Raw genomic sequence first — 20,970 nt, 5'->3', positions numbered from 1 at the left:
AAGTCACTGCATTCGTGGATGGTGCGGTGGTGCAGCATGCGCTTGTGACTGCAGCCACAGTGAGACTTGTGCAGCACCAGGCAAGTGTGTGCATTAGTGGAAGAGGTTCTGGTTTATTGTTGTCATGTGTACTCAGGTACAGTGGAAAGCTATGCTTTGTATTCTGCCCAACAGATCAGATAATACTGGTCGGAATGTAGTTGGTAAGTTACTGGAGAGTATTCTAAGGGATAAGATATGCATTGCATTTGATGAACAAGGGCTGATCAGGGATAGTCAGCATGGTTTTGTAGGTGTGAAGTCGGGTTTCATGAGGCAATGGATATTTTTAAGGATATTTCTTGATTAGTACAGGTGTCAGGGGTTATTAGAGAAAAGGCAGGCGAATGGGGTTAGGAGGGGAAGATAGATCAGCCATGATTAAACATAGAAAATAGGTGCAGGAAGAGGCCATTCGGCCCTTCGAGCCAGCACCGCCAGGCTTGGTGTCCTAAATGGCCTAATTCTGCTCCGATTACTAATGAACGTGAATCTTAGTTTTTTTAAGGTGTGACCATAAAGGTTGATGAGGGCAGAGGAGTAGATGTTATATGTGCGATTCAGCAAGGCATTCGACTAGGCTCCGCATGGTAGGCTGCTCTGGAAGGTTAGATGGCATGGGATCCGGGGAGAGATAGCTGAATGGATAGAAGATTGGCGGTGAGAATGCTCAGTCCACTGCCTCCACTGAGACCCTGACGTCTCCATTCCACACCGGCAGCCTCCCCACTCAGTGACTCCAACACCTGCAGACACAAGAAACTGTAGAAGCTGGGAGTGCTGGAGGAACCCAGTGGGTCATAGAGCATCGAACACAGCACAAGAACAGGCCCTTCAGCCCACAACGTCTGTGCCAATTGATGGGCCAAATGGCCTCATTCTGCTCCTATGATTTATGAACATGAGCCTGATGCAGGGTCTCGGTCTAGTCGGCCACAGGTGCTACTTGACCCGCCAAGTTTCTCCAGCAGTGTTCACTGATCTTTGCCAGGCTGCCCGCTTGTGGTAAACAAAGCATATGGTCTTGAACTGCAGATGCTGGCTGATGTACAAAAGGACAATGTGCTGGAGTAACTCAACGGGTCATGCAGCATCTCTGGAGAACATGGACAGGTGACGTTTTGGGTCAGGACCCTTCTTCAGACTGATTTTAGGTGGAGCAACAGAGAGATCCAGTAGGCCTTGGCGGACATATGGCACATATGTGTTCAGGAAAACGGTTGTTGAGTCTACGTTTGGTCTTGCCACATGGGAACATCGGATGCAGGAGATGAGATTAGAGCAGGTGCATGTGAACCTGTCTCGCTCGGCTGGAAGGACTGCAGGGTTCCCTGAATGGTCACGAGGGCAGGTGTTGCATCTCCTGCGGTTGCAGGGGAAGGTATCTGGGGAGGTTGTGGTTTGGGTGGGAAGAGGTGAGGGATGAGAGTTGGGGAGGGAGTGGTCTCTGTGGAAGGCCGAAAGGGGTGGAGATGGGAAGATGTGACTAGTGGTGGGATCACGTTGGAGGTGATGGAAATGTCGGAGGATGATGTGTTGGATGCAGAGGCTGGTGAGGACCAGGAGACCTCTGTCCTTCTTCCATCTGGGGGAGGCGGAGCAAAAGCAGGACGACAGGACACAGAGGAGCCATGTATGAGGGATCCATCGCTGACAGAGTGAGGGGGGAAACAACCTTTACTAAAGACAGAGGACATCATGCATCGTGGGAGCAGATGCATGTTCTCACGAGATGCTGCCTCACCTGCTGTTACTCCAGCACTTTGTGTCCTCTAAAGCAGATGGTATACTTGCCTTCATCCGGTGCGGCAATAAGTCTTTAGTTTAGAGATGCAGCGCAGAAACGTCCTTTTGGCCCACTGGGTCCACGCTGACCAACGATGCCTGCACATTAACACTATCCTATACCCACTGGGACAATTATTACGTTTACCTAGCCAATTAACCTACAAACCTGCACGTCTTTGGAGTGTAAGAGTCAGGAAGTTATGTTGCAGCTTTATAGGACTTTGGTTCGGCCACACTTGGAGTATTGTGCAGATATGGTCACCCCATTACAGGGAGGATGTGGAGGCTTTGGAGAGGGTGCAGAGGAGGTTTACCAGGATGCTGCCTGGATTTGGGGTATTAGTTATAAGGAGAGGTTGGGTGCAACAGTTGTTGAGGGGAGACCAATTAGAGATGTATAAAATTGTATGCGACATAGCTAGAGTAAAGAGTCACTGCGTTTCCCCAGGGGGGGGGGATGTCAAATACTGGAGGGAATGGCTTTCAGGTCAGTGCAGGAAGGTTTAAAGGGGATGTGTGGGACAAGTGTTTCACACAGATATGGGTGAGTGCCTGCAACATGCTGCCAGGGTAGGGGAGGAGCAGTGACAGTGATTGTATTTACACAGCGTGCAGGTGCGGGGAATGGAGAGGCATGGACCAGCTGCTGGCAAGTGGAATCTGTGCAGACTGGTGGGTCCAGGTTCAAATACCAGCTCTCCTTTAACAGGCTGAAGGGTCTGTTGCTGCTGTTCTATGTTATATGAGCAATGAGGTTTGAGCACCTGACCCAGTGACACTTCAGGGCATAGAAACATAGAAAATAGGTGCAGGAGGAGGCCATTTGGCCCATCGAGCCAGCACCGCCATTCATTGTGATCATGGCTGATCATCCACAATCAGTAACCCGTGCCTGTGACAGAGAATTCCACAAATCCACAACTCTCTGAGTGAAAATGTTTCTTCTCACCTCAGTTTTAAATGGCCTCCCCTTTAGTCATGGGAATGGAATACTACACTGAGCTGTCATCTGTCGGATCGAAGGAGAGCTGGTATTTTAACCTGCTCTACACAGCTGTTCACAAGCCATTGCGATAAACTGTAGGTGATAGAGAGAGCTAGATAGAGTTCTTAAGGATAGCGGAGTCAGGGGGTATGGGGAGAAGGCAGGAACGGGGTACTGATTGAGAATGATCAGCCATGATCACATTCATCATATCATCATATATATACAGCCGGAAATAGGCCTTTTCGGCCCTCCAAGTCCGTGCCGCCCAGTGATCCCCGTACATTAACACTATCCTACACCCACTAGGGACAATTTTTACATTTACCCAGCCAATTAACCTACATACCTGTACGTCTTTGGAGTGTGGGAGGAAACCGAAGATCTCGGAGAAAACCCACGCAGGTCACGGGGAGAACGTACAAACTCCTTACAGTGCAGCACCCGTAGTCAGGATCGAACCTGAGTCTCCGGCACTGCATTCGCTGTAAAGCAGCAACTCTACCGCTGCGCTACCGTGCCGCAATGGTGGTGCTGGCTGGAAGGGCGGGATGGCCTCCTCCTGCACCGATTGTCTATTGATAAGACATTAGGGGAGCCATTGTGGGCTGAAGAGCCTGTTCCTGCTGTCCTGTTGCACCAAGCCGTACGTGCTTGTTCACGTAAAAGGTCATATAGCACACGGATAGGAAGAGTTCAGTGGGCTATGAGACTAGCTCAGCATGCCAACTTGGTCAGCATCAAAGATAATAGAGCAGAGCAAGAAACATCACTCGACCCTAAAAACCCTAGTATGTCATGGTGCCATTTTAGCAGGCAGAAACTTGCAGAAACATTTAAAAAGAAAAATAACAACAATCTGTAAGTTGATAGATGAGATATATTAGAGTCATAGTCATATTCTGCATGTTAATGGTATCATCACACATACTGTTCCCCCACAACACTGATTACACTGCGAGGCGTTCCGCTACACTTCAGTATAGGCGATTTCGACGGAGTGGTTCATCTTGCTCCTCTAGTGTCTGGTCAGCATGGACAAGGTGGGCCGAAGGGCCTGTTTCCCTGCTGTACAGCTGTCTGACTCCGCGAGCACCGCTGGGGGAGGGGACGGAGGGCAGCGCTTGCATTATCCGGTTGCTGATCTCATAGCAGTCGGCGGGATCTTGGTGGAACTTGTCCACCATGTTAGACGGTGCCTTCACCTGACCGGTAGTGTGTTGGATCTGAATTGCAGAAACTGTGCTTGAGAAGCCTCCGGAGATGCCACCCCCAGCCCCGGCTGAAGCACCTCCTGCCCAGGAAGCTCCAAAGGAAGGGATTCTTGCAGCACAAGGTGAGTGTCGGCTCACGAGGACACACTGGGGTCCCTCGTTCCACATCACCCGCAGTCTGCCTGCTCCCTGTAATGCCTCTCGGTCTTCAGTTTAGAGATGCAGCGTGGAAACAGGCCGATCGGCCCACAGCAGCCTGGCTGTTTGCTCCATTTAGTCCCCTTTGCTCTCCTCTGAATACATCTCCTGCATCCACCTGCCTGAGCCCTTCAATCACCTCAGCACCTCACTGAGTTCAGGTTCAATCTCCTGCCTCCACCTGCCTGAGCCCTTCAATCACCTCAGCACCTCACTGAGTTCAGGTTCAATCTCCTGCCTGAGCCCTTCAATCACCTCAGCACCTCACTGAGTTCAGGTTCAATCTCCTGCCTCCACCTGCCTGAGCCCTTCAATCACCTCAGCACCTCACTGAGTTCAGGTTCAATCTCCTGCCTCCACCTGCCTGAGCCCTTCAATCACCTCAGCACCTCACTGAGTTCAGGTTCAATCTCCTGCCTCCACCTGCCTGAGCCCTTCAATCACCTCAGCACCTCACTGAGTTCAGGTTCAATCTCCTGCCTGAGCCCTTCAATCACCTCAGCACCTCACTGAGTTCAGGTTCAATCTTCAGGCGCGCCAGAGAGATACAGCGTGGAAACAGGCCCTGCTGTTTCCCGCCAATTTGCCCACGTCGACCAACATGTCCCATCTACATAAGGCTCAGCTGCCTGCATTTGGCCCATATCTGTCCAAACCTGTTCCATCCATGTACCTGGAGGGAAAAAACTGCAGCTGCTGGTTTAAATCGAATGTAGACACAAAATGCTGGAGTATCTCAGCGGGTCAGGCAGCATCTTCGGAGAGAAGGAATGGGTGATTTTTCGGGTCGAGACCCTTCTTCAGTCTGAAACGTCACCCATTCCTTCTCTCCCAAGATGCTGCCTGGCCCGCTGAGTTACTCCAGCATTTTGTGTCTACTATCTATGTACCTGTCCAGTTGTTTTTTCAACGTTGTGATCGTCCCTGCCTCAACTAGCTCCTCCGGCAGCTAGTTCCACACACCCACCACCCGATGTGTGGATACAAGCCCAGCCTGTCCACCCTTTCCCTCATCAGGCAGCTCGCCCATTCCTGCATCTGTCTCTGAAACCTTCACCAACGCATCAACAGCTATCCTTAAATAAGGAAGTGAGCACTCCAAACATGGTCTGACCAGCGCCAGATATGTCAATATATTCTTCAAACATTACACTATCATATTTCTCAGGTGTGTCCCAGAGTGTCCTCAACAACAACCGCCCCGTGACTCTGCACCTCTCCCACGTTTCCCCCACCCCCATCCGCCCTGACACTGGCACTGCTCCCACCCACCCAGCCCAGCCTGGCACTGCTCCTGCTCCCACCCACCCAGCCCAGCCTGGCACTACTGCTCCCACCCACCCAGCCCAGCCTGGCACTGCTCCTGCTCCCACCCACCCAGCCCAGCCTGGCACTACTGCTCCCACCCACCCTGGCACTACTGCTCCCACCCACCCGCCCTGGCATTGCTCCCACCCACCCAGCCCAGCCTGGCACTGCTCCTGCTCCCACCCACCCAGCCCAGCCTGGCACTGCTCCTGCTCCCACCCACCCAGCCCAGCCTGGCACTGCTCCTGCTCCCACCCACCCAGCCCAGCCTGGCACTGCTCCTGCTCCCACCCACCCAGCCCAACCTGGCACTGCTCCTGCTCCCACCCACCCAGCCTGGCACTACTGCTCCCACCCACCCAGCCCAACCTGGCACTACTGCTCCCACCCACCCAGCCCAGCCTGGCACTACTGCTCCCACCCACCCTGGCACTACTGCTCCCACCCACCCGCCCTGGCATTGCTCCCACCCACCCAGACTGGCACTGCTCCTGCTCCCACCCACCCACCCTGGCACTGCTGCTCCCACCCACCCATCCTGGTTCTACTGCTCCCACCCTGGCACTGCTCCTGCTCCCACCCACCCACCCTGGCACTGCTCCTGCTCCCACCCACCCACCCTGGCACTACTGCTCCCATCCACCCACCCAGCCTGGCACTGCTCCTGCTCCCACCCACCCACCCTGGCACTGCTCCTGCTCCCACCCACCCAGCCTGGCACTGCTCCTGCTCCCACCCACCCAGCCCAGCCTGGCACTACTGCTCCCACCCACCCGCCCTGGCATTGCTCCCACCCACCCAGACTGGCACTGCTCCTGCTCCCACCCACCCAGACTGGCACTGCTCCTTCTCCCACCCACCCATCCTGGCACTACTGCTCCCACCCTGGCACTGCTCCTGCTCCCACCCACCCACCCACCCACCCTGGCACTGCTCCTGCTCCCACCCACCCACCCTGGCACTACTGCTCCCACCCACCCACCCAACCTGGCACTGCTCCTGCTCCCACCCACCCAGCCTGGCACTGCTCCTGCTCCCACCCACCCACCCACCCAACCTGGCACTGCTCCTGCTCCCACCCACCCACCCTGGCACTACTGCTCCCACCCACCCACCCAACCTGGCACTGCTCCTGCTCCCACCCACCCAGCCTGGCACTGCTCCTGCTCCCACCCACCCAACCTGGCACTGCTCCTGCTCCCACCCACCCAGCCTGGCACTGCTCCTGCTCCCACCCACCCAGCCTGGCACTGCTTCTGTTCCCACCCACCCAGCCTGGCACTGCTTCTGTTCGGCCCCCCTCTCTGTCTGCCAGCCCCCTCCTCAGCCGCTGGTCTTGCCTGCAGGTTCGGTCAGCGCCGGCGGTGCCACCAAAGAGAAGAACAAGGCTTCACTGCGTGAGAGGAAGCAAAGCAAAGCCGGCTCGGCTGCTCCGCCAGGTAGGATGGCAGCTCCCAGCGAGCGAGCGGTCGGCTGCACACCCTGGCTGGGGCGGCACAGCAAAGCAAGCCCCAGCCTTCAGGGCCCAGTGACAGGGAGAGGGCCCGTGGGGGGTGTGAGGGGGAGAGTGGGTGAGGGGGAGAGTGGGTGAGGGGGAGAGTGGGTGGGGGGGGTGACTGGGAGAGGGGGAGAGTGGGTGAGGGGGAGAGTGGGTGAGGGGGAGAGTGGGTGAGGGGGAGAGTGGGTGAGGGGGAGAGTGGGTGAGGGGGAGAGTGGGTGAGGGGGAGAGTGGGTGAGGGGGAGAGTGGGTGGGGGGGGGTGACTGGGAGAGGAGGGTGTGAGTGAGGGGGTGAGTGTGAAGGGGGTGAGTGAGTGCAGGGGAGAGTAGGTGGGGAGTGTGTGAGAGGGGGAGAGTAGGTGAGGGTGGGGAGAGTGGGTGGGAAGGGAGAGTGGGTGAGGGGGTGAGTGGGTGGGGAGAGTGTGTGGGAGGGGAGGGGGGAGAGTGGGTGGGGAGAGTGTGTGGGGGAGAGTGTGTGTGAGGGGGAGAGTGTGTGTGAGGGGGGAGTGTGAGGGGGGAGAGTGTAGGGTGGGGAGAGTGTGAGGGGGGGTGATTGTGAGGGGATTGTGTGATCGGGGAGTGTGGGTGGGGAGAGTGTGAGGGGGGAGAGTGTGAGGGGGAGAGTGGGTGTGGGAGGGGAGGGGGGGTGAGTGGGTGGGGAGAGTGTGTGTGGGTGGGGACAGTGTGTGGGTGTGAGGGGGGAGTGTGTGTGTGAGGGGGGGATTGTGTGAGGGGGGAGAGTGTGAGGGAGGGTGATTGTGAGGGGGGATTGTGTGATCGGGGAGTGTGGGTGGGGAGAGTGTGAGGGGGAGAGTGTGAGGGGGAGAGTGGGTGTGGGAGGGGAGGGGGGTGAGTGGGTGGGGAGAGTGTGTGTGGGTAGGGACAGTGTGTGGGTGGGGACAGTGTGTGGGTGTGAGGGGGGAGTGTTTGTGTGTGAGGGGGAGTGTGTGTGTGAGAGGGGAGTGTGTGTGTGAGGGGGGAGTGTGTGGGTGGGGAGAGTGTGTGTGAGAGGGGAGTGTGTGGGTGGGGAGAGTGTGTGTGAGGGGGGAGTGTGTGTGAGGGGGGAGTGTGTGTGAGGGGGGGTGTGTGTGTGAGGGGGGGTGTGTGTGTGAGGGGGGAGTGTGTGTGAGGGGTGTGTGTGTGTGAGGGGGGTGTTTGTGTGTGAGGGGGGAAATGTGTGAGGGGAAAGTGGGTGGGGAGAGTGTGTGAGGGGAGAGTGGGTGAGAGGGAGAGTGGGTGAGGAGTGTGTGTGAGGCGGGGAGTGGGTGAGGGGGAGAGTGGGGGAGTGGGTGAGAGTGGGGGAGAGGGTGTGTGGGGGAGAGGGTGTGTGGGGGAGAGGGTGTGTGGGGGAGTGGGTGAGAGTGGGGGAGAGGGTGTGTGGGGGAGAGTGGGGGGGAGGGGGTGAGGGAGAGAGTGGGGAGGGGGAGAGTGGGGGAAAGTGGGGGAGGGGGAAGTGGGTGAGGGGGAGAGTGGGTGAGGGGGAGAGTGGGTGAGGGGGAGAGTGGGTGAGGGGGAGAGTGGGTGAGGGGGAGAGTGGGTGAGGGGGAGAGTGGGTGAGGGGGAGAGTGGGTGAGGGGGAGAGTGGGTGAGGGGGAGAGTGGGTGAGGGGGAGAGTGGGTGAGGGGGAGAGTGGGTGAGGGGGGTGACTGGGAGAGGAGGGTGTGAGTGCGGGGGTGAGTGTGAGGGGGTGAGTGAGTGTGGGGGGAAAGTCGGTGGGGAGTGTGTGGGAGGGGGAGAGTAGGTGAGGGTGGGGAGGGGATGAGTGGGTGGGGAGGGGGTGAGTGGGTGGGGAGAGTGTGTGGGAGGGGAGGGGGGAGAGTGGGTGGGGAGAGTGGGTGGGGAGAGTGTGTGGGAGGGGACGGGGAGAGTGGGTGGGGAGAGTGGGTGGGGAGAGTGTGTGGGAGGGGAGGGGGGAGAGTGGGTGGGGAGAGTGGGTGGGGAGAGTGGGTGGGGAGAGTGTGTGTGGGTGGGGAGAGTGTGTGTGGGTGGGGAGAGTGTGTGTGGGTGGGGAGAGTGTGGGTGTGAGGGGGGAGTGTTTGTGTGAGGGGGAGTGTGTGTGAGAGGGGAGTGTGTGTGTGAGGGGGGAGTGTGTGATGGGGGAGTGTGTGGGTGGGGAGAGTGTGTGAGGGGGGAGTGTGTGGGTGGGGAGAGTGTGTGTGGGGGGAGTGTGTGTGAGGGGGGAGTGTGTGTGTGAGGGGGGTGTGTGTGTGAGGGGAGGTGTGTGTGAGGGGGGAGTGTGTGAGGGGTGTGTGTGTGTGTGAGGGGGGTGTTTGTGTGTGAGGGGGGAAATGTGGGTGGGGAGAGTGGGTGAGAGGGAGAGTGGGTGAGGAGTGTGTGTGAGGCGGGGAGTGGGTGAGGGGGAGAGTGGGGGAGTGGGTGAGAGTGGGGGAGAGGGGGTGTGGGGGAGAGTGGGGGAGGGGGTGAGGGAGAGAGTGGGGGAGGGGGAGAGTGGGGGAAAGTGGGGGAGGGGGAAGTGGGTGAGGGGGAGAGTGGGTGGGGAGAGTGTGTGGGAGGGGAGGGGGAGAGTGGGTGGGGAGAGTGGGTGGGGAGAGTGTGTGGGAGGGGAGGGGGAGAGTGGGTGGGGAGAGTGGGTGGGGAGAGTGTGTGTGGGTGGGGAGAGTGTAGGGTGGGGAGAGTGAGGGGGGAGAGTGGGTGGGGAGAGTGTGTGGGAGGGGAGGGGGAGAGTGGGTGGGGAGAGTGGGTGGGGAGAGTGTGTGGGAGGGGAGGGGGGAGAGTGGGTGGGGAGAGTGTGTGTGGGTGGGGAGAGTGTGTGTGGGTGAGGGGGAGAGTGGGTGGGGAGAGTGTGTGGGAGGTGAGGGGGAGAGTGGGTGGGGAGAGTGGGTGGGGAGAGTGTGTGTGGGTGGGGAGAGTGTAGGGTGGGGAGAGTGAGGGGGGAGAGTGGGTGGGGAGTGTGTGTGTGGGAGGGGAGAGTGGGTGGGGAGAGTGTGAGGTGTGAGTGGGTGGGGAGAGTGTGAGGGGTGAGTGGGTGGGGAGAGTGTGAGGGGTGAGTGGGTGGGGAGAGTGTGAGGGGTGAGTGGGCGGGAAGAGTGTGAGGGGGTGAGTGGGAGGGGAGAGTGTGAGGGAGGGAGAGTGGGTGGGGAGAGTGTGTGATGGGGGGAGAGTGTGTGATGGGTAAGAGTCTCAGACATTTTCCTCCCGCCAGATTCGGGGAAAAGCTCGGCGAAGGGGACGGGCAAGAAGGCGGGCGAGTCTCCTGGTGACAGGAAGCAGTCCAAGCCAGGTACAGTGGAGGCTGCGGTGTGTTCAGGTCAGGCACCGCGGTGACGGCATTGCTCCGAGCCGATGCACGCTGTGAACGGCAGGGCTGGGGCAGCGTGCTAGAACAGCGAGCTCGGGCGCAGTCCACCCTTCCCTGAAAGTGGGGGACAGGGGGAGGGTGGTGCCAAAGGTAGTGAGGGCAGGACTGTCATATGAGGAAAGATTGGAAAGGCTTGTATTCACTGGAGTTTAGAAGGATGAGAGGGGATCTTATAGAGATGTATAAAATTATAAAAGGTCTGGACAAGCTAGATGCAGGAAAAAATTTCCCAATGTTGGGAGAGTCCAGAACCAGGGGCCACAGTCTAAGAATAAAGGGGAGGCCATTTAAAACTGAGGTGAGAAAAAACGTTTTCACCCAGAGAGTTGTGAATTTGTGGAATTCTCTGCCACAGAGGGCAGTGGAGGCCGATTCACTGGATGGATTAAAAGAGAGTTAGATAGAGCTCTAGGGGCTAGTGGAATCAAAGGATATGGGGAGAAGGCAGGCACGGGTTACTGATTGTAGATGACCAGCCATGATCACAATGAATGGCGGTGCTGGTTGGAAGGGCCGAATGGCCTTCTCCTGCACCTATTTCCTGTTTCTAGGATGGGGACGGCATGTTGCAGCTGAGTGAAGTTTGGACGACTCGTGCAGTTGTGGTGGGCCTGCTGTAGGAAGGAGGTCATTCAAGTGGCAAGGGTTCCAACTGGGTTTATGTTACCAGCTCTGGAGGGTTGGAGTTGTAAAGGGAGGCCGGATAGGCCGGGACCTTTTCCCCAGGAGCATGGGGCTGCCCTAATCTTTAGACTAAAACTCTCGTTTGTCTGTTTGTGTGTTCCTGAACTGCAGCCAAAACGGTACACAATACCACAACAAGTTTAGGCCCACCTTACTCACTGTCGTTCCTTTGGTGCTAATGGAAGGTTTCATTGAAATCGGTTTTATATTTTAAAAGTTATTCACATTTTAAAGTTTATATCTATCTCCTGGGGAGGGAGGGGGAGGGAGGGAGGAGGGAGGATAAGGGGGGAGAGGGGGGAGAAGGGGGGAAGGAGGATCGAGGGGGCAGGAGGAGAGGGGAGGGAGAGGGGGCAGAGGAGAGAGGGAGAGGGCAGGAGGAGAGGAGGGGAGGAGGGCGGAGGGAGAGGGGGCAGAGGGGAGAGGGGAGGGGTGGGGGCAGTGGGGGTGGAGGGGGGAGGGGGAGGGGAGAGGGGAGGGAGTGGGAGGGGTGGGGGCAGTGGGGGTGGAGGGGTGGAGGCAGTGGGGGTGGAGGGGGGAGGGGGAGGGGTGGAGGCAGTGGGGGTGGAGGGGGGGAGGAGGGAGGGGAGGAGGGAGGGAGTGGGAGGGGTGGGGGCAGTGGGGGTGGAGGGGGGGAGGGGGAGGGGAGGAGGGAGGGAGTGGGAGGGGTGGAGGCAGTGGGGGTGGAGGGGGGGAGGAGGGAGGGAGTGGGAGAGGGGAGGGGGAGCGGGTGGAGGAGAGGATGCTGCACCAATGCAGGAGAGGTTTGGGCCCAACGGGTCCACTTGGTATGTAATTTATAAAACCTTGAGCGGCGTAGGTAAGGTGAATTCCCCAGAGTACCAGGGTCCAGACATGGAGGACACAGGTTGAGTTGAGGGGGGGACAGGTTTAAAGGGCTGAGAGAGAGAGTGGTGCGTATATGGACCGAGCTGTCAGGGGAGGAAGAGGTGGGTACAATCACGCACTTGAAAGCCAATTTTCTACAGGTAAAGGGATACGAAATGTCTGGTGGATTTGGGCCATGCAGGGGCAAGTGGGATGGCATGCTTTGGCAACTTGGTCAACACAGACGAGATGGGCCGAAGGGCCTGTGTGCAAGCTGTACTGGCCATGTGTTTAGCTCTGTTAGTCCGGGCTCATTATCACCACTGGTTATGTACTTGGTCAACACAGACGAGATGGGCCGAAGGGCCTGTGTGCAAGCTGTACTGCCCATGTGTTTAGCTCTGTTAGTCTGGGCACATTATCACCACTGGTTATGTACTTGGTCAACACAGACGAGATGGGCCGAAGGGCCTGTGTGCCAGCTGTACTGCCCATGATGTTTAGCTCTGTTAGTCCGGGCTCATTATCACCACTGGTTATGTACTTGGCCAAGACTTTATCACAGGCACTGATGTGGTCTTCCATTTAGCACGCGACACTCAGGATGGTGTGTAGAGCACGGTGCTGTTTTGGTCGCCCCGGTACAGGGCAGAGGGTGCAGAGGAACTTTACCAGAATGATGCCTGGTTTAGGGGGGGCGTGACTACAGGAATAGGTTGCACAGACTTGGATTGTTTTCTCTCGTACATTGGAGGTTGCAGGAAGACCTGATGGAAGTATATAACATGGTGAGAGGCATAGACAGGGTAGACAGTCAGGGTGGAAATGCCCAACACGAGAGGTCATAGCTTTAAGGTGACAGGGGAAAAGTTTGAAGGCAGTGTACAGGACAAGTTTTTTAAACAGAGGGCGGGGAGGGTCTGGAATTCGCTGCTGGAGGTGGTGGTGGAGTTAGATACGATAGTTTGGATAGGCACATGGATAAGCAGGAAGTGGAGGGATGTGGATCATGTGCAGGCAGATAAGTGATGATCTTGGCATCTTGTTGAGAACAGGCATTGTGGGTCAAGGGCCTGTCCCTGTGTTACATTGGGCAGCTTACAACCCAGTGATATGAATATTAATGTCTCTGACTTCAATAAACCCTTGCTTTCCCTCTCTCTCCATCCCTCCCCCACCCAAGTCGAATCAGCTTCAAAGTCATCTTGTTGTCTCATTGTCTATAACTCTACTTGACATGTACCTGCCTTAACACAGTATGTGTCCCTTTGGTAGCAGGAATGCAAACTGTCTGTGGAACGATAACGGTACCCATTTATTCAAAGGCAACATGACCTTTTCCTTCCCTAAAGGAATTCCCCTATCTGCCCGGTCCCATCATGGCCTTGCTGTTGAGGTATCCACTTGTTGGCGTATGAGACAGGGATATTTCTTTCTCTTTAACGGTACCTATACCACTGCCACAAAACGGTTGCCCATGTCCCACACAGGCCCGAGTCCGCTGCCGACTAATAGCACTATCAGCTTCCATCAGTGAAGAATTTTACAATGATTGGAAGACTCCCAATACCCTGGGATCACCAGTTGGGTTGGCATACTAAGTTCCCTTACGGTGGGGGGGACAGCCGGGATTATAGTCAATAGGAATCGTAATTATTTAGTAGCGGGCTAACCATCATCGACAACCGGACCAGGGCCCCCCTAGAGGCAGTAAAGCATGAGCTAGCTGAGTTGCGCCTTTATGCCCAGCAAACATGTTATGCATTGGACTAGATGATGGCCCAGGATGGTGACGGGGGTGTGTGTACGGTGACCGGAGACAAGTGTATTACCAATGTCCAGGATGAATCCTACAATATTACACATGCTGCTGACGAAATAAGAAGTTATTTGGCTTGTTTTGAACAAGGACCCACGGGTGGGTGGTAGCCTTTTTCTTTGATGGCTGATCTGTGGAGTAATATCTTGCACTATGGTACTATTGTTGTTTTAAACCATAATTGTCCTTTTGCTGCTTAGATGTATCTTACTGTTAATTACTGCAGTTTGCAAGAATAGCCGCTTGTAGTTATCATTTAAAATGATAAAGGGGGGGGGTGATAAAGTGGCTGCCTAGCCTTGCCTTGCAGAGGTTGATGGGATGCTTGACTAAAGAATATGTGGCTAAAAGAATGTGTACTGCAAAAGGCAAGCCCAGACAGCTAACTTGTTTGCAGAGATACTTGATGAAAGGAAATGTGGCTAGTTGCAAGAATGTGATAATGGCCAAAATAGTCTTCACCCTCAACCAGTTACTCAACCAGACGCAACTAAACTTAAGGCAGCTGTTCTTCTCCAAGAAGCCCTTCTTGCTTAAGTCCATACTCCGCCACCTCCAGTATAAATTCCATTTGGAATATTTTGGAGGACCAGGAACCTAGATCCAAGAACTCGTTTTTACCTAGCGTACAGCTAACAATGACCTGTTTCCTTTATCATCGTTACTTTTATGCATATCTTTCATTCATTTGTTCTAGAACTCTCTACATCACCATCTATATCTCTCGTTTCCCTTTCCCCTGACGCTCAATCTGAAGAAGGGTCTCGACCCAAAACATCACCTATTCCTTTTCTCCAGAGACGCTGTCTGACCTGCAGAATTACTCCAGTTTTTTGTGTCTATCTTCAGTTTAAACCAGCATCTGCAGTTCTTTCCTACACTTTTCTGTATTGTTCTGTGTTCTATGACGCCACCTGATGTCAAAGAACAGTGTTGCTCAATAGACAATGGGTGCAGGAGGAGGCCATTCGGCCCTTCGAGCCAGCACCACCATTCACCGTGACCATGGCAGATCATCCACAACCAGGACCTCGTTCCTGCCCTCTCCCCATATCCCTCGACTCCGCTATCTTTAAGAGCTCTATCTCTCTCTTGAAAGCATCCAGTGAATTGGCCTCCACTGCCTTCTGAGGCAGAGAATTCCACAGACTTATAACTCTCTGGGTGGTCCTGGAGAAATGATACCTAAAGCCCCCAAGGTTACAGGGACCTGATATTCCCTGTGATAGTCTCTTGCTGTGTTTCTGTGGTTTCTCGTTACACCGAGGGGGAGCGTTGGAGAAACAGAGGGGATGTTTGTGATGGGTGGGAGAGCATGATTGTCTGGGGCTGTTGGTGTAATTATCTGTCTGCCACAGTGTAATAAAGGGAGGTAATGAGCGCGGGTTACTGGACTGAGCAGTGCAGAGGCCAAGCCTCAGGCCGGCAAGTCTGGTGCCATTATCAGTGCCCAGGCAGACGGGGGCTGCACGAGGGAGGGAGCAGCCACTGCTCCATGTACGGGGACCCAGCTGACACTGTCCACCTTTCACACAGGCTCTACCAAAGGCAAAAAAGGCAAGGACCAGAAAGGGAAGTTGGAAGCTCAAGCATTGGAGCCTGCCAGTCAACTGGACAGTGGCCTGCCCCCACCTCCAAAACCCGGCTCCGACCAGTGGGTATACGTGGATGAGCCAGTTCCCCAGGTAACACGAGGGGAAGGTACGAGGGGGAACTGTTCATGGGGACACGGCAGTGAGGGTACGAGGGGGAACTGTTCATGGGGACACGGCAGTGAGGGTACGAGGGGGAACTGTTCATGGGGACACGGCAGTGAGGGTACGAGGGGGAACTGTTCATGGGGACACGGCAGTGAGGGTACGAGGGGGAACTGTTCATGGGGACACGGCAGTGAGGGTACGAGGGGGAACTGTTCATGGGGACACGGCAGTGAGGGTACGAGGGGGAACTGTTCATGGGGACACGGCAGTGAGGGTACGAGGGGGAACTGTTCATGGGGACACGGCAGTGAGGGTACGAGGGGGAACTGTTCATGGGGACACGGCAGTGAGGGTACGAGGGGGAACTGTTCATGGGGACACGGCAGTGAGGGTACGAGGGGGAACTGTTCATGGGGACACGGCAGTGAGGGTACGAGGGGGAACTGTTCATGGGGACACGGCAGTGAGGGTACGAGGGGGAACTGTTCATGGGGACACGGCAGTGAGGGTACGAGGGGGAACTGTTCATGGGGACACGGCAGTGGGGGTACGAGGGGGAACTGTTAGAAACATAGAAAATAGGTGCAGGAGGAGGCCATTCTGCCCTTCGAGCCAGCACCGCCATTCATTGTGATCATGGCTGATCATCCACCTCCAAATCACTGGATGAATTTAAAAGAGAATTAGATAGAGCTCTAGGGGCTAATGGAATCAGGGGATATGGGGAGAAGGTAGGCACGGGTTATTGATTGTGGATGATCAGCCATGATCACAATGAATGGCGGTGCTGGCTCGAAGGGCCAAATGGCCTCCTCCTGCACCTATTTTCTGTGTTTCTCTGTAATACAGACTGTCCTCAAGACGGTCCCAAGTTGCCGGTTCTTTGTGTCTTTCTGAGCCGCTGAGCGGGTGTGTGTGTTTGATGTTGCAGGAGATTGCGGAGTACCTGGCTCGCTACTGGAGCGACATCGTGGTCATCTACACCAGCACCATCCACATGGTGTTGCAGGAACTGCGGCAGGAGAGGCACCGACTCATCCATAACCTGCACACCCTGTGGTGAGAAGCAGCACCAGAGCAAGGACATACATGCACACACACGCACATACACACACGCACACACACACAGCACACGCACATGCACACTCACACGTACGCACACACACACCACACACGCACATTCACACACACGCACACTCACACGTACGCACACACACACCACACACGCACATACACACACTCACGCACACACACGCACATACACACGCACACACACGCCACACACGCACACTCACACGTACGCACGCACACACACACCACACACGCACATACACACACGCACACTCACACGCCGCGCACACACACGCACACACACCACGCTCACAGTCACACACATTCACATACACGCACACACACAACACACACGCACGCTCGCACGCACTCACACACACACACACCCCACACACACACACACACACACACACACACACACACGCACGCACATACACACACACCCCACACACACACCCACACACACCCACATACACACACTCACACACACACACACATACACACACACACACACACACACACACATGCAGAGCACAGTGAGGACCAGCGCCGGGGCAAGGGGAGTGGGAGCCGGGCCCCGGGACGGGGAGTAACGCTTCAGGGGAGGGCGCACTGGCTCCTGCGCACAGGGACACGCACACACACGCATATAGACACGGTCATGCGTGCGCACTCACATGTGGGAGTGAGGCGTGTGTGTGAGACGGGTCTGACGAGCGGGTGTATGTGTGAGGGGGAGTGAGGCAGCTATGTGAGACAATCGTGTAAAGAGCGTGTGCGTGTTGAGTTGTGAGGAGCAGGTGTGTGAGGCAGGTGTGACATGGGTGTGGGGGAGTGACGCAGGTGTGGGGGGTGAGATGAGTGTGGGAGGGGGGTGTTGAGACGTGTGTGTTTGGGGGGAGTGAGACAAGTGTGGGGGGGGCGAGTAAGGCGGGGGTGTGAGACGAGTGTGGGGGAGTGAGGCGTGTGCGAGGGGGGTGTGTGGGGGAGGAGTGGGGCATGTGTGAGGCGGGGGTGGGGGGTGTGGGGGGGGAGTGAGGGGGTGTGTGAGATGAGTGTGTGAGGGGGGTGTGGGGCGTGTGTGATTCGGTGGTGTGAGACAAGTGGGAAGTGAGACGGTGTGGGGAGGGAGTCGGGTGTGTGAGGCGGGGGTGTGAGGCTGGTGTGTGGCAGGGGTGAGACGAGTGTGTGAGGCGGGTGTGAGGGGGTGTGAGACGAGTGTGTGAGGGGGGAGTGCGGCGGGGGGTGAGACGAGTGTGTGAGGCGGGTGTGAGACGAGTGTGTGAGGCGAGTGTGAGGGGGTGTGAGACGAGTGTGTGAGGGGGTGTGTGAAACGAGTGTGAGGGGGGTGTGTGAGGCTGGTGTGAGGGGGGGTGTGAGACGAGTGTGAGGCAGGTGTGAGGGGGTGGGTGTGAGGCGAGTGAGACGAGTGTGTGAGGGGGGTGTGAGGCGTGAGGGGGTGTGTGAAACGAGTGTGAGGGGGAGTAAGGCGAGTGTGAGGGGGTGTGAGACGAGTGAGGGGGTGTGCGAGGCGGGTGTGAGACGAGTGTTAGGGGGGGTGTGAGACGAGTGTGAGGGGGGAGTGAGACGAGTGTGTGAGGCGGGTGTGAGACGTGTGTGAGGGGGTGTGAGACGAGTGTGAGGGGGTGTGAGACGAGTGTGAGGGGTGTGTGAGGCGGGTGTGAGGGGGGGAGTGATGCGGAGGTGTGAGACGAGAGTGAGGGGGGAGTGAGGCGGGTGTGAGGGGGTGTGAGACGAGTGTGAGAGGGTGTGAGATGAGTGTGAGGGGGAGTGAGGCGAGTGTGAGGCGGGGGTGTGAGACGAGTGTGTGAGGGGGGTGTGAGACGAGTGTGTGAGGGGGTGTGAGGGTGGAGTGAGGTGGGGGTGTGAGGCGAGTGTGAGGGGTGTGAGGGTGGAGTGAGGCGGGGGTGTGAGGCGAGTGTGTGAGGGGGTGTGAGGCGAGTGTGTGAAGGGGGAGTGAGACGAGTGTGAGGGGGTGTGTGAGACGAGTGTGAGGGGGTGTGAGACGAGTGTGTAAGGGGGGAGTGAGACGAGTGTGTGAGGGGGTGTGAGACGAGTGTGTGAGGGGGAGTGAGACGAGTGTGAGGGGGTGTGTGAGGCGTGTGTGAGGGGGTGTGTGAGGTGGGTGTGTGAGGGGGTGTGTGAGGTGGGTGTGTGAGGCGGGTGTGTGAGGGGGTGTGTGAGGGGGGGTGAGGGGTGTGTGAGGGGGGTGAGGGGGTGTGTGAGGGGGTGTGTGAGGCGGGTGTGAGGGGGTGTGTGAGGGGGGGTGAGGGGGTGTGTGAGGGTGGGTGTGAGGCGGGTGTGTGAGGGGTGTGTGAGGCGGGTGTGAGCGGGTGTGTGAGACGGGTGTCTCTGACACAGGAGGGATTTCGGGGAGTACTTGGACACACGTCCGGATCACAAGCAGGAGTTTGTGTCGCGGTGGCTGGAGGACTTCAACTCCGTGAACGACGACCTGCGCAGTGACAACGATGTCAAAGCTGAGCTGCTGCTGCGGCTCTACGTGAGTCAGGGGGACGGGTCGGGATGGTGTGTGTGTGTGGGGGGGGACAGTGTGTGTGGAGGGGGGAAAGTGTGTGTGGAGGGGGGAAAGTGTGTGTGGAGGGGGGAAAGTGTGTGTGTGTGGGGGGTGGGGACGGTGTGTCTGGGGGGGACGAGACGGTGTGTGTGTGTGTGGGGGGAGCAGTGTGTGTGTGGGGGGGGAAAGTGTGTGTGGGGGGGGGGAAGTGTGTGTGTGGGGGGGAGGGACGGTGTGTGTGTGGGGGGGGGACGGTGTGTGTGTGTGGGGGGGAGGGACGGTGTGTGTGTGTGTGGGGGGGAGCAGTGTGTATGTGGGGGGGGAAAGTGTGTGTGTGTGGGGGACGGGGGACGGTGTGTGTGTGTGTGTGTGTGGGGGGACGGTGTGTGTGTGTGTGGGGGGGGGGACGGTGTGTGTGTGTGTGGGGGGAGCAGTGTGTATGTGGGGGGGGAAAGTGTGTGTGTGTGTGTGGGGGGACGGTGTGTGTGTGTGTGGGGGGACGGTGTGTGTGTGTGTGTGGGGGGGGGACGGTGTGTGTGTGTGTGTGTGTGGGGGGGGACGGTGTGTGTGTGTGGGGGGGGCCAGTGTGTGTGTGTGTGTGTGTGGGGGGGGCCAGTGTGTGTGTGTGTGTGTGTGTGTGTGTGGGGGGGGGATGGGTCACCTGTCCTGTGGACAGACGGATGCGGTGTTCCCTCAGAACCTGCGGGAGTGTCTGTGGGATATTTCGGACAGGAGGAAGGAGGAGGCCATGCGGGAGCGGCAGAACCTGATTGGGAACGGCTGGCTGCAGGATCACCTGGGAATCATTCTCAACCTGTACACCACCCTGATGCAGGTGAGTGAGTGCCCACTGCCCACGGCCTGTCCCACCCACTCTCTCTCTCTCTCTGCCACCGACCTGTGTCAACAAGGCACGGTTACTGCCGCAGATGCGATGCCCTGCCACTGTACCGCACCCACACACATTGCCACTGCATCTCACCCACACACATTGCCACTACACCTACACACATTGCCACTACACCTACACACATTGCCGCTGCATCTCACCCACACACATTGCCACTGCATCTCACCCACACACATTGCCACTGTACCGCACCCACACACATTGCCACTGCATCTCACCCACACACATTGCCACTGTACCGCACCCACACACATTGCCACTGCATCTCACCCACACACATTGCCACTGCATCTCACCCACACACATTGCCACTGCATCTCACCCACACACATTGCCACTGCATCTCACCCACACACATTGCCACTGCATCTCACCCACACACATTGCCACTGCACTGCACCCAGAGTTCTCACACTACTGAGCATTGCCGCTGCATCTCACCCCCAATCATTGCAGCTGCAGTCATTGGTCTGTCCTCAATACCCAACCACTGGTATCGACCTTGCTCCATACAAAGCATCCTATCACATGTAGCACAGCTTGGCACAAAGCCTTTTCACTACCTCAACACACGTGACAATGAGCTAAATAACTAAACTGGTTCGGCAGCAGCTTTGCCCAAGACTGCAACAAAAGTCCAGAACCAGGGGCCAGTCTTAGAATAAAGGGGAGGCCATTTAAAACTGAGATGAGAAGAAACTTTTTCACCCAGAGAGTTGTGAATTTGTGGAATTCTCTGCCACAGAGGGCAGTGGAGGCCAATTCACTGGATGAATTTAAAAGAGAGTTAGATAGAGCTCCAGGGGCTGGTGGAATCAAGGGATATGGGGAGAAGGCAGGCACGGTTACTGATTGTGGATGATCAGCCATGATCACAATGAATGGCGGTGTTGGCTTGAAGGGCCAAATGGCCTCCTCCTGCACCTATTTTCTATGTTTCTAAAAGTGTAGAGTGTAGAGCTTTGTGGATGTAGCCCAGTCTATTGCACAGACCAGACTCCCCACCATCGACTCCATCTACACTTCATGCTGCCTCGGGAAAGCAGACAACATGATCGAGGAAAGCAGAC

The 20,970-nt window shown here is 56.9% G+C and overlaps 1 protein-coding gene across 1 annotated transcript in view; it reads left to right on the top strand.

Annotated features, from left to right (window-relative positions):
• The window catches only part of spef2 (sperm flagellar 2), a 131,003-nt gene that overhangs the window by 65,495 nt on the left and 44,538 nt on the right, over positions 1 to 20,970 (top strand). Inside the window, 7 exon segments of the mRNA XM_078430530.1 lie at positions 4,050 to 4,148; positions 6,879 to 6,971; positions 10,194 to 10,271; positions 15,217 to 15,365; positions 16,312 to 16,439; positions 18,834 to 18,975; positions 19,688 to 19,825. Coding sequence (XP_078286656.1) covers positions 4,050 to 4,148; positions 6,879 to 6,971; positions 10,194 to 10,271; positions 15,217 to 15,365; positions 16,312 to 16,439; positions 18,834 to 18,975; positions 19,688 to 19,825 — 827 coding nt within the window.

This window comes from Rhinoraja longicauda, chromosome 3, assembly GCF_053455715.1.
Source record: "Rhinoraja longicauda isolate Sanriku21f chromosome 3, sRhiLon1.1, whole genome shotgun sequence".
Lineage (NCBI taxonomy): Eukaryota > Metazoa > Chordata > Chondrichthyes > Rajiformes > Arhynchobatidae > Rhinoraja > Rhinoraja longicauda.
The sequence above is the reverse complement of the archived record's forward strand: the minus strand, read 5'-3'. Positions and strand labels throughout refer to the sequence as shown.